Source organism: Chionomys nivalis, chromosome 1 (genome assembly GCF_950005125.1).
Source record: "Chionomys nivalis chromosome 1, mChiNiv1.1, whole genome shotgun sequence".
NCBI classification, from domain to species: Eukaryota; Metazoa; Chordata; class Mammalia; order Rodentia; family Cricetidae; genus Chionomys; species Chionomys nivalis.
In genome coordinates, this window is record NC_080086.1 from 134,485,198 (window position 1) to 134,500,023 (window position 14,826).

A 14,826-nucleotide genomic window follows, 5' to 3' on the forward strand; every position below is an offset into this window, starting at 1 on the left:
CCTGGAATGACATAGGAGCTCCTGTGCCCACTTAATGTTGACTTAGCCTCTGGAGCCCTGAATGCCAGCTCTCATGCATGCATAGCAAGTTCTTCAACCACTGAGTCATCATCATCCAAACTCAGTTCCATTTCTGTCTTCAAACGTCTCTACCAGCCTCCACGTCCCTCAGCCCTTACAACTCCAAAGAATCTTTAAATACTCTCGTCTCTCCTTGGATCTTGACAAGCAGAAAATACGGGTCTTCCCCACACATACACCCCCCCCAAAAAAAAAAGCTTGCTCAGACAATAAGCAAACATGGTTAATTAAATAGCATAAAGCCTTAGGAAGATTTACAAACCAGTCTCTTTGAGTGCTTCTGCACAGCTTCCTTTGTAAGCATTTCTCCTGGCCCAGACTGAGTCGGCTTCCGGAAAGCCCTGCTGGGGTCACCATGAGGTGAACAGCAGCTCACAGTGGCTCTGGAATGACCCGCAGTCACACTTAAGCTGCCTATTAAAAGCCAAGCCCTAACCTGATTTGCAATCTCCTACTCAGCATGGGGAGGGGCAGGCCAAGCTCTGGTTTGACCCAGAGCTTCCCTGGCTTAAAGCCAGGCTCCCCTGGAGAGGCTCAGAACAACATAGAACTCATATCAAACCTGGAGATCAGATGATGGATGATGCAGGACCCTCAGTGGTTTATCCCTAGGGACTAATACTATTCTCGGTTTTCTCACAACCTGGCCCACACTGAGCCAAACATTCCCAGGATTCAGCCCATCTATAGCAGCTGATGCCATTTTGTCTAGTCCATGAGACTAGTAACGTACAGCATGCAGACTCCACCCCACAGCCCCATCCATGCTGCTTTAAATATGAAGCACCATCTAGTCCTTGTCAGAGTGAGCCAGATGGCCAACTTCTAGCAAAGGTGTCTAGTAGTGCATTTGCTAGATTCTTCTTGCTCTGTGACAAGCTGGGCAGATCCCCACAGAAAGTCCCACAGGATACACAGAGACTTAACGCAAGGTTCTGCAGGGCTGAAGCAGGATGGGCCGGAAGATGCATGGCATGCAATGACTTCCAATCAAGTCAATGATAAGCAGAGAGTATCTGAGTGGGCAGCGAAGGGCTCTTCGATGCAGGAGTCTTCCAGTTGCGCACAGATGTGGGGGCTGGGCTGTATTCCCCACTAGGTTGGCCTATGTGTCCCTTTCTTTCCCAGCTACTTGTCACTATCTTATCTAAAACTAGGGTTGCTGTTGTCTTGTTTCGTAAACCTGTCTGCTGGGAAATTCTCTATGGTTAAAAAAAAAATGTAAGATTAAAAAACCTTAGAAAAATAAGCAATTCTTTTATTTCTACTTCAAAATATATTGTATACAATGGGGACCCTAATGAGGAGAGTAGGCCATGAGGTGACTCGATCATAAAAATAAAATAAGGTAAAAAAATGATAATTTCCCACTTCAGACCCATCTCTAACCCGGCTGCTGTGGGCAGTGGTTCTAGTCATCTGCTGTCAGGGGGCGTTCCTCCACTGGCAACCTTGTCATTGCCACCCAGAGAGTCAGAGTCTACAAGTCCCTGGAGCATCTTGAGGACATGTTGGGGCTGATTGGCAGCGAAGTCCTGCAGGCGGGACCCCATTTGCTCCTGGAGGCTTCCAGCCAGCCTGCACACCACCGTGCGGACGTTCCCACCACGTCCCGGCAGCACACCGTTGCCACTCATCTTGTTCAGGAAGTACCAGAGAACAGGAAGGATGTGCCGCTCCACGGCCTGAGGCTTTCGGGGGTACACTGAGGCCACCAGCACTGTCACAAAGGAAAGAGGGAGGGTCATTTGAGCTGTGCACTCTCTCTTCCCACTTCTCTCCAGCACCAACAGTTCTGTGCTCAGAGCAGAGGGCAGACGCCCCACCCGGGCTGACTTCCCACCTAGGCCCCATGCTCAAGCCTCACCACATTCAGGGACCCATTAAAATGTTTCAATTTATTTTACCATCAGAAGAGAAATATTGGTTTGTATTCACAACAGTCATAAAATGTAATTTTATTCTCAATGAAAGAAAGGACCACAAAGCCAATGCAAATGAGGTAGGTCCACGGTGATCAGTGATCGTAGTGCATTCCCTCAGCCCCAGTGAGGGAGATGAGGCAGGTTGCAATCCCACCTCTGTAGGCAGAGACTGTTCTTACATTTCCCAGCGCCCAGACCTGAAAAATCACACAAAACTATATGAATTGCAACGCTGTTTGGCCAATCGCTCTAGTGTATTCCTAGCTAGCCCTTACATCTTAAATTAACCCATTTCTATTAATTTATGTATCACCACGAGGCTGTGGCCTACTGAGAAGGTTCTGGAATCTTTCTCCTTCAGCAGCTACATGGCATCTCTTTGACTATACCTACCCTTTCCCTATATCTCTTTGATCCTGGCTATATTCTGCCCTGCCATAGGCCAAAGCAGCTTCTTTATTAACCAGTGGCAATAAAATATACTCACAGCATACAGAGGGGAATCCCACGTCACTCCTATACTGTCTACCAGCTTTGTGAACTCAAGAAAACCACCTCTCTGAGCCTTTTTACATTTGTAAAGTAAAAGTTGCCAGCCTAAGCCAGGCTCTCAAGATTGTTAGAGATTCCATTATAAATAAATGTCAAGTAAGCAGGTGACAAATAGTAGCCAATACTAGCATTGCAGAAACCCTTATTGCCACCCAGGAAAGTCATACCAACACAAAGAAATGCCACACTAGCGGTGTAGCCTAGAATGAAGTCATTCTAGAGACATACTTGCACCCCTCTCTTTGACTATCCATGTATGGAGACCACGGTCCCTAGGAAATAAGAATCTCCCCAGGAACCTTGTGCTGACAGAAGGAAAAGACCTTGTCAGACCACCTTGCAGTGAGACTGGAGACAATGAGAATGGGCATGCCTATGCCTGGTCCAGGACAGTGTGACTACATCTGCCTCTATTCCAACCTAAACCTCAGATCGGGACCCCAAAGATGAGCTGAAGGAGGCCACTGGACCTCTTTGCTGCTCTTCCCAGTGTGGCCATATTGAATAAGTCTCCTTTCTCTATTTTCACCTATTACTTGTTCTTTAGTTGGCTTGCTAAGGATGGTTTGCTGAAACTAGCTTGTTAGGGCTGCCAGGATCCAGACTCCTACTTAGCGACTCCAGCAACAGGGAGAAAAGTAAAGAGTCTCTGAAGAAGAAGTCCGGCCCAGCTACAAGGATCAAACCCCACAGCACCTGGGGGCATTTAATGTTACAATCAAGCCGCTGTCCGTGAGGATGAATGTGTGTGCAGGCTCTCAGGCTCCAAATAGACCCTCCGCCCCAGTGAAGAAGCCCCTGAACCTGGTTTTCTCAGGACCCAACCCTCTAAATTCAAGAATACTCATCACCCACATGAACCTGCAGAAGGTCTCTATCACCAAAGGAAGTACCAGGGCTACAGCCAATGTCAAAAGCCTCCCCAGGCCTTCATGGAGAGGTTGCCCTGGCCTGAGGTTATGACTATTATCCTAAGTACAATAGTGCTAACCAACACTGCCAGATATAGACATAGATATAGATAGATAGATAGATAGATAGATAGATAGATAGATAGATAGATAGATGATAGAAGATAGAGAGATGGATAGATAGATATATAGATATATAGATAGATGACAGATGATAGATTAGATAGATAGATAGATAGATAGATAGATAGACAGACAGACAGACAGACAGACAGACAGACAGACATAGAGAAATATGCAGCCTAGTCTGCCTGGCATCATAGCCAAGTACTGGTATGGGACAAGAAACAAGAAGGTTCTAGAAGACTATGAGGGTCTAGCCATATATGAAAAACTACTCCAATCTAAGACTTGGAACTTCAGGCTTCATTTCAGGCCAAAAAGAAGAATATGAGTCCATTGTTCAGAGGAGGGAAGCAAGACTCAGGCTAAGGACTTCTCTTCATGAAGACCTTGCTAAAGACAGATGCCTCAACTCCAAAGCTTACACCCACACTGTCCTCCAAACTTCAAGGAGTCCCATGTCTCAGAGGCCAGTCTAGAGTTTTAAATGCCCAATTTGTCCTTCTCTCACCAGCTTAACATCTTCCAAACCCACAGGTGTTCCTTTGACTTCTGAGACAGTGGAGAAACAGATAACCTGGATGTTCCCCTCAGGGGAACCAGATGACCTGAATGTATCCCCAGGTCAGACTGATAGTCTCCACAGCATTTCCAGGGAGTGTAAATGTCAGCTATGACTACCACAAGGTTCCTGCGTCCCCTGGGAAGGTCCCCTGGGAACACCAACAGTCACAGTTCTCTTAGATGTCAATGTGGTGACTGGGATAGCAGGTTTGCACCCTGAAGCCATGTAAGCATCACTGGGAAAGGCTCCAATACAGAGAGCCTTAGAGGGGTTCCCTGAAGAGGGGCACTGGCTGGAACAAACTAAATGCTGTGCTCTCAGGGCTTGGAGAAGGCTATGTTGAGGAAGCAGTCACCCGAAGGCAGAAGAGTGGCCAGGTAGGCCTGAGGAAGGGAGGCAGGGGAGGCAGCCAAAATGTTTCTGTCTCTGTGGGATCTCACCCACACAACCAAAGTGAGGTCATGAAAAATTTACTTGCGCACTCTGTCTTTGTGGTGACATTACTCTCAAAGGGCCCAAAGGTAGGTGGAGGGTGAACACAGTCTGGGATGTGCATATAACAGTCTGTCTTTAAAGTAGGTGGAGGGTGAACACAGTCTGGGGTGTGTATATTACAGTCTGTCTTTAAGAAGGGAGTAGACTGATATCCATCACCAAGTGTGGGGTGAACACAGTCTGGGGTGCGTATATCATCTTTCTTCCTTCAAAAAAAAATACTGGAGCTAAGAACATGGTACTCAGTAAAGTGTTTGCTGAAAGCATAGGGGCCTGGGTTCAGTCCCTCAAAATTTACGTATGTTTTTTTTTGTTTTGTTTTGTTTTGTTTTGTTTTTGTTTTTCGAGACAGGGTTTCTCGGTAGCTTTGGAGCCTGTCCTGGAACTCCCTTTGTAGATCAGGCTGGCCTCAAACTCACAGAGATCTGCCTGCCTCTGCCTCCCGAGTGCTGGGATTAAAGGCGTGCGCCACCACCGCCCAGCTACGTATGTTTTTTTTGTTTGTTTGTTTGTTTTAAAAAAAAAAAAAAGCAAGATGATGACATTTTTCTAAGCCAGGCAGCAATGGGGAAATAAAGACAAGATCATCTCTGAGCTGTCTGGTCTGCTAGTTTAGACAAATTAATGAGCTCCAAGTTCACTGAGAGTTTCTGCTCAAAAAAAAAAAAAAAAAAAAAAAGGTAAAGGAGACTGGAAAGCTTGCTCAGCTGTTTAGAGCACTTGGTGCTCTTACAGAGGACACAGGTTCGGTTCCCTAACCCCCACACGGCAACTTACAACCTCATGTAACTCAGGTTCCAGGGGATCCAGTGCCTCCACTGATCTCCCAGTCCTGCTTACATATGGTGCACAGGCATACACTCAAGAACACACACACACATGGAATAAGTAAATATTTTAAAAACTGAGGAAGATACCATAGGTCAACCTCTGGCCTCCACATATACACATGTGCACACCCACCCGTGCAACACACACACACATGCAAATTCTAATGCCTGCTACAACATGGGTGAACCATGAAGACATTATGTTAAGTGAAACAAGCCAGTCTCCAGAAGATAAACTATGTCGCAGTCCACTGACATCAAGTGCCCACAGAGCACAGTGCTCACAGAGACAGGAAGCAGAACGACGGTTGCAGGGGCCGAGGGGAGCAGGGGGTTACTGTTTGACAGGGTGAGAGTTTTTAGTTTCACAAGATGAAAAGAGGTGACTGGCAGAGATGGTTGGCCAACACTACGAATGCATCCAATACCAAAGAACCTCTTATGGAGATGGTGGTAAAGTTAAAATAATAAAAAGAGCCGGGCAGTGGTGGCACACACCTTTAATCCCAGAACTTGGAGGCAGAAGCAGGCAGATCTCTGTGAGAGGCCAGCCTGGTCTACTAGAGCTGTTACACAGAGAAACTCTGTCTCTAAAAACCAAATAATAATAATAATAATAGTAATAATAATAGATTTAGGGGAACAGAAAGGAAAATTAAAGAAATCCCAAGAACCATCCCTTACCTTGACCTTAACTCTAACCAAGCCCAGAAACAAGACACTGGACTCCGCCACGGCATCACTGGCCCTTCTATCAGATCCCTTTTCTGTCCTGCCATGTCTTGCCTCCAGACTCTCCTGGAGCCTGGCTCTCTAGGCAATGATGGGCACTCACTCTCTTGACCTCCAAAGACTAAGAACAACAACCTGCCCACCTCAGCTACCCAGCCCACACTCTCTTTCCTGCCAACATCTCAGCCCCTGCAGACTCACTGTCCCCAGGGGCAGGGACGTGGTAGTCACTCAACTGGCCAGGTCAGTCTCTCAGGATGGCAGAGGGACAGAAACCCTCTGGGAGTAATTGGGAGGGAGTAACCCCGTTAAACATGAGCTTAAAAGACAACAAAAGTTATTACAAAAGATTTACTACTGGTGTGCTGTCTTGTTCCAGTCCATGCCTGTGTCAGAGACATTTCTCAAAAACATCGAGTTAGCAGAAGAGCTTGGGAGACACTTGCTTCTGAGGTCTCTTGAAAAGAAAGGGAATATTAATTAATGGTAAGTGGATAATCTACGGTGAGACTCCTCGCCCACCTCAACCCTCTACGTTACCTGCAGGTGTTATCCCAGATGGGTCTCAAACTCCCTGTGTAACCAAGGATGCCCTTGAATTTTTGCCTCCTGCTTCCACCTCTCAAGCTTGGGGGTTATAGGTTATGTCATCTTGTCCCGTTTACTCAGAACTGCCAATCAAACCCAGAGTTTCACGCATGCTCAGTAGGTACTCTAACACTGCGCTATATCCCCGGCACTTCTTTTTTCTGGTGCAGTGGATGGAATCTGGGACCTTGGACATCTTAGTCAAGCCCTCTACTACTGAGCTGGATCTCTAGTCTGCAGCATATGATCGTGAACAACAGAAAAGGGTTGCCTCTGGTCTCCTGGGTGATTGTTGTTCCATGTCCCTCATCCTCACCCCCAAGGCATCCAAACCCCATACTGAGGCCACCAATGATGTTCTTAATGATGCTGGCTGTGACAACCAAGCACCTCTTGAGCATCCAAGACTAGGGGACATTGTGGAAGATAGCACACTGGTGACTTACCATGGGGCACACTCTCAAAAGCGTGGGAGAGAACAACAGAGGAGGTGATGGGAAGTGCCAAGATGGTATGGGCATCACCCAGGTGGAGGAAGAGGACAGCACCAGTCAGTGTCTGTCCGGCCAAAGGCGCAGGCAGCACCGTTTATAATTTTCATGACAATGTTGTCAGCTACTGAGTCAGGTGAGGCAGTGCCTACCTGAAAGGATCAGGCCTTCCTGACTTATCAATGGAAGCCAGATGTGGGGAAACACATCTGTAATTTAAACAGTAAGGAGGCTAAAGCAGGAGAACTTCATGTCGAGGCCAGCCTGGGCTACATAGGGAGAGCCTGTTTCCAAAATGAACAAACAAAGGGCATTTGTGTCTGGTGATAGTTCAGCCAGTCAAGTACTTGCCTTAGAACCTGAACCACATCCCCCAGAACCGCATGTGGTGGTTTCCACGAGAAAGCCCTCTCCTAGGCTCAGACACTGAACTCTCGATCCCCAGTTGGTAATGCTGTTTGGAGACATGGTGCAACCTGCCTAGAGGAAGCACATCACTGGATCCAGGCTTTGAAAGTTCCTAGCCTCACCTCAGTTCACTCTCTCTGCCTCATGTTTGCGTCTGAATGTACAATCCCTCAGCTCCCTGTTTGGGCCGTCTTCCCTGTCGTGATAGACTCTTTGTCCTATGGCACTGTAAACCAAAATAAACTCTGTCTTCCTTGCACTGCTTTTGATCACGGTGCTTTACCACACAAACAGAAAAGTAGCAGAAGAAGGAGAAGGAGAGACAGTTTGAATGTAATTGGCCCCCATAATCTCACTGGGAGCGGCACTTCTAGGAAGTATGGCTTTGTTGGAGTGGATATGGCCTTATTAAAGAAAGTGTGTCAGTCACTGTTGGGGCAGGTTTTGAGGTTTCCAAGGCTCAGGATACTGCAGAGTGTGTCAGTCAACTCCCTGTTGCCTACAAACCAAGATGTAGCCAATACCATGTTTGCCTGCACGCCACCATGACTGAACGTCTGAAACTGTAAGAGAGCCACTCCAATTAAATGTTTTCTTTATAAGGGTGACTGTGATCATGGTGTCGCTTCATGGCAATAGAGAACCCTAACAAAGACAGATGGACACACAGACAGACAGGCAGATGGATAAATAAACAAACAGGTGTGGTTGATGTGGTGACTCGTGCTTTGAAACCCCATCACTGAAGAGTAAACTCCTACCACCCTAACCTACTTAACAAGTTCCAGGCCAATGAGGGGCCCTGTCCAAAAAAAAAAAAAAACTAAGTGGATCCAAGAAGTCCTTTTGCTCCTATATGTATGTACACCTCCACCTCCACACAGACACACACACACACAATTTTCTAAAAAGGTATTCAGTGGGATACAGAAATCTTGGTCTGTAAAAAGAAAGAAATACATTCTTAGGAACTATTTGGTTGTATACATATTTGCCTCACTTTCACCAAAAACAAAGATTGCCTTCTGGTAATGTGGAGAGTGTCATAGAAAAAGCAGACGATGAAAATTCTTAAATGATCTCTGAGATGAAAACCTACATTCCAGGAGAGAATAGTGATGAACGGGCTGTCTGGGCTGGGTGGGATCATGAGAGCTCACCCGAGAGGCGTTCTGTGACCTCCAGCACTGCAGGCCCGCTCAGGAAACGCACACGACCGGCGAAGGCTTGCAGGAGGCAAAGGTGATCTGAAAGAGATGGAGATGCCAGTGACCGAGACGTTGCCAGTCATACTGACACATCAGGCACTCATGGTGCTAGGTGTCCACACGCCCTCATGAGGAAAGAGCCCTGTGTGCTGAATTAATCCTTCTAGATCACAATGGGCTCTCTCTCTCTCTCTCTCTCTCTCTCTCTCTCTCTCTCTCGTGTGTGTGTGTGTGTGTGTGTGTGTGTGTGGCGCATGTGATTGGAGACTAAGCTCAGGAGCCGGCCCTCACTTTTCACCTTATTTGAAGCAAGGTCTCTCACACACTGCTGCAGCACATGAAGCTAGCAAGCTCGCCAGCTTCCAGGAACCTGTGATAAGTCTGGCTGGGATAACAGACTTGTGCATCCAGCTTGATCTGGGGACTAAGTCAGGTGCATGACAAGTATTTACCCACTGAGCTGTCATCTCAACCTAGGGCCAGTTTGTAAAAAAGCGAATGAACAGGGTATTATGGGAAGAGCGAGAGGTCCAAAGCAGTGAGATTTGCTCCAAACAGGCTACCACTTCTCCCATAGGTCTGATACATATTATCTGTCATTTTCCATTGTCCTGCAGTGAGGTTTTGGATAAAATAAGGCAGATGAATGACTGGTAGGCAGAAGACAGACTCACAACTAGTGATGCTAGCCAGAGATGAAGGGGGTAGGCACAAGGATATTTGAGTGTTTCTAGAGCTTCAGAGTAAACTGAGGCACTAGACGCTGGTCACTTGAAGGTCATTAAAGGGCTGGGGACAGCATTCAGAACACACAATCTGGTCATTAGGATATTCCATGCCAGGTCATCACTTATTCCCATAGTGAGCACTTCCTGGTGCCCTTTATGTAATGGATATGGAGCCCGGAACCAATAAAAATGAGTCCCCCTACCCTCCAGGAAGTTTCTTAGATTTGAACATGAACCTCACCCAGGGAGAGAAAGTGTGTCCATGTAACAAAAGCCTGAGTAAGGGTTGATCAACACCCCTTGGTCTGGCCAAGGAAAGCATGAGAGCAGAACCTTCTCCTGCTGTCCCCAACTGCCCCTGCCGTGAGCCTGGAAGCACTGGCAAGCCCGGTTTCCAGCATTCTCAGCTCCCAGGATTTCGCAACCACAGCAGTCATGGAATAACTTAATGGAAGGCAGGGCAGGTAGTGAAATCGCCCTTCTCAGGGCGGTGGCTAGGGGCTTGCCCACACCTGTCAGCAGGGCAGGGCAGGCACAGCCACTCAGCGAGTGCGTCCTGGTGTCTTCACTGATTTTCTGCTTCCATAATTTTAAAAAAACAGAATAAGCAATGGAGCTTTATCTGGCTTGGGGTTTGGAGGGTGGAAAGTCTAAGAGCATGTACTAGATCCCGGTGAAGACATGAGTTATACATTAGTCCCTGGCAGAGGGCAGAAGTATACACCTGGGCGTGATGAAGACAGAAAGGAGTCCAGAACCACCCTTTACATCAGGATCCCAACCTGTGATAGCCGAGCCTGCAACAATGCGCCCATCTGCCCATGACGGCAGAACCCCTGACCTAAGATGCTCTCAAAAGTCCTGCCACTCCTCACTACCGCAGAGGGATTTCACTTTTAGTACGGTTGGCAGGGGACCTCAGAGCCAGCACCTGAGGTCAGGAGCTGAGATTTAATAAGTGCTTGATCCAATATGGCACAGCGAGAGCAAAGCATTTCTCCTGCGGGGCTCAGTTCAGCTCCTGGCCCTTGGCACAGACCTCCAGAGCCCGAAAACAGGACACCCGGGGAGTCCTTGAAAATGAACCGCCAGCCGATCAACCAGGCAATGTTCCTATGGCAGCCAGAAAGCAGCAGGGGCTTCATAAGTGCTTGCAGAGTACAGGTGCTTGGCAAATGCTGGCTGAGCTCTGCTTGGTAAATGTGTGTGGAGTCATAGCACACAACAGGGAACAGGTTTTCCAGGTTGGTTTATGAATGTCAGAGCACTTGGCCTTGTCTTGCTCTGGTCACCTCTGTAAGACTGGCCTTCTTCGGTCACACTCAGATTTAGTGAGATAGGAATACAGATTCTGGGTGCAAGTTGCCTGCGTTTGAATCCCATCTCCTTCATATCTTTCTGTGTAACACTATATGAGCCACTCGCTCGCCCCATGCCTCAGTTTACCCATCTGTGAAAAAAGAAAAATCCTAGTTCCTTTCTGAGTTGCTGTGAGGATCGATGAGTTCATTTAATATTTAGGATTAGGCCCATATCATATACTTAGTAATGTATATGCTGTTGTAATGAGTTTTATTATTGCCCTAAAATTCTCACAATGGAAAAAAATCAAAACAAGAGGCCAGAATCTTGAGCTGGCTTAGGTTACTCAGCAATAGAATGCTTGCCTAGCATGTGCAAAGACCCTGAGTTCACTTCCAAGCACCATTAAAAAAAAAAAGAAGATGATGATGATGAAATCTAACATTGAAAGGCTAACGTCAATACTCTGTGTGCTTGGCCCACATTTCCAGAGGGTTCTTTCTGCCTCACAGGAAGGTCAAGACTCGCTAAGCAGCAGAAAGAACCTGAGATGTCGTGCAATGAGAAGAAAACAGGACAGTCAGTCTGTCCTCCTGAGTCTCCCTTCTCTACAAAGGGACAGAGGAATCCCCATGCACTAACAGAGTTGTTCCCCTTATAGAAGCTGAGGCTACCAGGCCTTGTCACCCTCAGACACTTAAAAGCCACAGAACTCTATGTGTCATTTAAAAAAAAAAAAACTGTTATTAACATTTATCATCCTTTAGTTTTTTTCTTTTTGAGTCTTACTGCGTAGCTCTCATAGATCAGCCTGATTCTGCCTCCCTCTTTCTGTCACAGATATAATATATTATTGTACTATTATACATTTGAAGTTGCATCCTGTTTAACCAAATCAGAGCATTTGCGTATGATGACCTGAGCCATGGGCTTTCCTGAAGTGCATATACTTCTGCAGGTAAGTCAATCAGTTCCCCCTCCTCCGAGTTTTTCCTGGGCGGCCACACCCAGTTTGGGCCACCTGCAGGACATAGAGTGTCTTAAGTGACTGAACTGTGATGAGTGTCCCCAGATGATCATCAAGCCACTCGCGCTTTGCCATGTTTTCCTTTAAAAGTTCTCTATAGTGTGCGGTAGCTGGTTCAGTCAGGAAACTACTTCCACACGAGCGTGTAAACCTGACTTTTGTGTCCAGAACAGACACGTACACACACACATGTGCACCTGGGATGGCAGGGTCCTTGGGGGCTCGCTATGCAGCTATTTCAGGTCACAGTGAGAGCTCCTACGTCAAAACGTGAGGTAGACGGCTCCCAAAGAAATACCTCTGGGGGTTGTCCTTGACACACACACACACACACACACACACACGCACATGCGAACGCACTTTTATGAGTTGAGTTGGTACTTGTCAAAAATGGGTTATATCTCTTTCAAATGCTTTAGGTCTTTCCATTTCCCAACAATTAACAAGCATTATTTTTTTATTTTTGTTTTTTTTTTTTCCTTTGAGGCAGGGTTTCTTGTGTAGTCCTGGCTGTCCTGGAACTCACTCTATAGACCAGGCTGACCCTCAAAATCAGAGATCTGCTTGCCTCTGCCTTCCAAGTGCTAGGATTAAAGGCGTGGGCCACCGCCTGGCCAACAAGCATGATTTTTATAGAAAAGAATGAGATTTTTATGCTTAAGCAACGAGCAAGACTATAAAGTAGCATTGGAAACTGGATGTTATTCACTTGTTTTCTCTTTGAACATTTAGACAGGGCTCACGTGTAGCTCAGATTGGCCCCAACTTACATTAATCTTCCTGTCTCGACCTCCCAAATTACAGGTATGTGCCATTAATATCTGTATTAAATGAAAGAGCCCATATGAGAATTGTATTCCCTTGTGGTTTCCCACTGGGTAAATTTGAACAAACATGGGCTTTTTTTTTTTTTTTGAGCGTTTGGTGTGTTGGAGAGGTATCTTGACTCAGAGTCTAATCCTGTTGACAATATAATGTCAGTCATATGATTTACAGACATTTAAAGTCAGAGTGCAAACAGCAAAGCTAGATCCACAGCCACCCCAACCCAAGCTTATCTGGCCTCTCCAGCCCTGGCCAGAGGCTGAGCTAAATTGAGAGCTCATCTGACTGTGAGAGACGGGAACACCAAGGTCGTCTGGGGAAAGCAAAGCTGTCTGCAGTCTGAGGTTTTCATCAGGCGGATATCTTCTCCAACACAAGAGTAACAGAGCCCACACGGCCAAGCAGTCTGCTCCTGCACGTCCTTACTACTCAGAAAATCTCCCCAGAATCCAGGTCTCAGTGTCGAGTAGGAAAAACAGCACTGAGCCTCAAATTCAGAGAAACCCCAAAGCAGGAAGTGGGTGATGAATGGCAGAGGCCAGGGAGCAAGCTGCCCAGTCTCCTTCCTGTCCCCGCAGAGGTAACGCTGCAGAATGCAGCACCTGTTATGTCAACGGAGGGACATCCAAGTCACCAGCCCTCAGGAGAACCAAGCCAGAAGACATGATTGGGGCTGACGAGACCATGCTCTCAATGGATTTCACAATCAAGCAGCGTCTTGAGACTCATCCTAGGAAAGCCAGCCTCCCCAATTAGCCGTGCCATCTGGACTTCATGCCAGGGGACAGAGCCGGACTTGGCATTGTCGTTCTCGATCCTCCTGCCCTGCAATTAGCAGGGAACAGACTGTGCTGTCACTCTGGTCCTTCCACATGTGAGTACTGCCCAGCATTTGACAGCCCACCTCCAGCCTGGAGCTCAGCATCCCACACCCCAGAGTGGGCAACTGAAGAAGCAGACTGTGGAGAAAGCACCTCTGTAAGAGAAACCTAAAGGCCCGCCAGAAATACCAGGTTTAGCGAAGTAGTTTGGAAGACTATATTCATTTTCTATCCCACTGCCTGGGCTCTGCAGCCACCACCGAAAGCTCTGGGCAGTGGGAAGCTTGGTCATTCGTGTCTCTTCTGAGTTCCGCTCAGCTCATTCCGGGCAAATGAAAGCCCCTCTGGGGACGACATGAATTCCATCCTTGGTACTCCACGTCACTAACCTAAGTCCTTGAGCTTGCACTCCATCGTCATAAACACCTTCAGAATCAGGGTTGCTGCCGGGACGTAGAAGGTGTGTGGCACAGCAAACCCGGCTGGCCCAGACAACTCCTTCCCACACCCTACTCCCACAGCACCACACGCAGGGCCAAGAGAGCATGCGGCTCCATCTCAAACCCCCCTCACATCGGCCATCACTCTCTGTGCACCACAGTCTCAGTCTGCCTGGTGGGCCAAAAGGACTGTTTTCAGCTGTACCCAAAAGGACTTTGTCCCAACAGGGAGAACCATGTGGCTGAAACCTTGCTTGCCACATGCTGGTCCCCAGAGGTTTCTGTGTTGGGAGCATGGTCCCCAGCGTGGAAATGTTGAAAGGTGATGAGGTTTTCAGGAAGCAGACGTTGACAGAACGTAATGAGGTCATTAGGAGCCTTGCCCTTGGAGGGGCTTAATAAAGGCCTTGAGAATGAGTTTCCACATACACTCTCCCTCCCTCCCCGTGTGTGTGTGTGTGTGTGTGTGTGTGTGTGTGTGTGTGTGTGTGTGTGTGTGTAGGGCAGAGGCAACCCCAGCTGTCGGTCCTTGCCCTCCACTTTGTTTGAGACATTGGTTGAACCGCTGTGTTCACCAGGCTAACTGAGCTTCCCGAGATTCTCCCATCTCTGCCTCCCATTTCTCCACAGGGCACTAGGATTACAGAGGTGCTTAGGTTTCCATGACCCACTTGAAGTGGGTTCTGGGATCTGAAATTGTGGACTCACACAGAAAATTCTCCACTTACTAAGCACAACCACCTTCTCCTGGTGTCTGTCTTCCTGTCTCACCAT

The 14,826-nt window shown here is 47.5% G+C and overlaps 1 protein-coding gene across 1 annotated transcript in view; it reads right to left on the reverse strand.

The window, feature by feature from the left end:
- Positions 1 to 1,378: 1,378 nt before the first annotated feature.
- The window catches only part of Togaram2 (TOG array regulator of axonemal microtubules 2), a 54,293-nt gene continuing 40,845 nt past the window's right edge, over positions 1,379 to 14,826 (reverse strand). Inside the window, exons 19-20 of the mRNA XM_057780699.1 lie at positions 8,862 to 8,948; positions 1,379 to 1,801 (exon numbers count right to left, since the gene is read on the reverse strand). Coding sequence (XP_057636682.1) covers positions 1,497 to 1,801; positions 8,862 to 8,948 — 392 coding nt within the window. The 3' untranslated portion in view covers positions 1,379 to 1,496. The remainder of the gene's footprint in view (positions 1,802 to 8,861; positions 8,949 to 14,826) is intronic.